Source organism: Antrostomus carolinensis, unplaced genomic scaffold (assembly GCF_000700745.2).
Source record: "Antrostomus carolinensis isolate BGI_N321 unplaced genomic scaffold, ASM70074v2 scaffold19780, whole genome shotgun sequence".
NCBI classification, from domain to species: domain Eukaryota; kingdom Metazoa; phylum Chordata; class Aves; order Caprimulgiformes; family Caprimulgidae; genus Antrostomus; species Antrostomus carolinensis.
The window spans coordinates 8,639-8,880 of record NW_010289314.1 but is presented as its reverse complement, the minus strand read 5'-3'; the positions used below and the strand labels follow the sequence as shown (position 1 = coordinate 8,880).

At 63.6% G+C, this 242-nt stretch overlaps 1 protein-coding gene across 1 annotated transcript in view; it reads left to right on the top strand.

Annotated features, from left to right (window-relative positions):
- Positions 1 to 6: 6 nt before the first annotated feature.
- LOC104526590 (myotubularin-related protein 9-like) overlaps positions 7 to 242 on the top strand; it is a gene marked incomplete at its 5' end in the record, with an annotated part of 3,543 nt that continues 3,307 nt past the window's right edge. The window contains one exon of the mRNA XM_029085490.1: positions 7 to 44. Coding sequence (XP_028941323.1) covers positions 7 to 44 — 38 coding nt within the window. The remainder of the gene's footprint in view (positions 45 to 242) is intronic.

Genomic DNA, 242 nt, shown 5'->3' with positions numbered 1-242 from the left:
GAGCTCTGGCTGCTCATCCGCAACGTGGACGCTGTGGAGAAGAGGTGAGTGTCTCCCCACAGTCTGCCCCACTCTCCCTTCTAGTGGTGTCACCCCTGTCTTAGCTGGGGGACATTCCCTGCTGCTCTCCTGGTGCCCATGGCCACCCCATGGCCACCCCACAGCACACGCTGAGCTTTGTCCCTCCTCTTCCCCATGTCCTCCTACCCGCAGTGGAGGAGGCTGCCCCAGCCCTGGAGAGG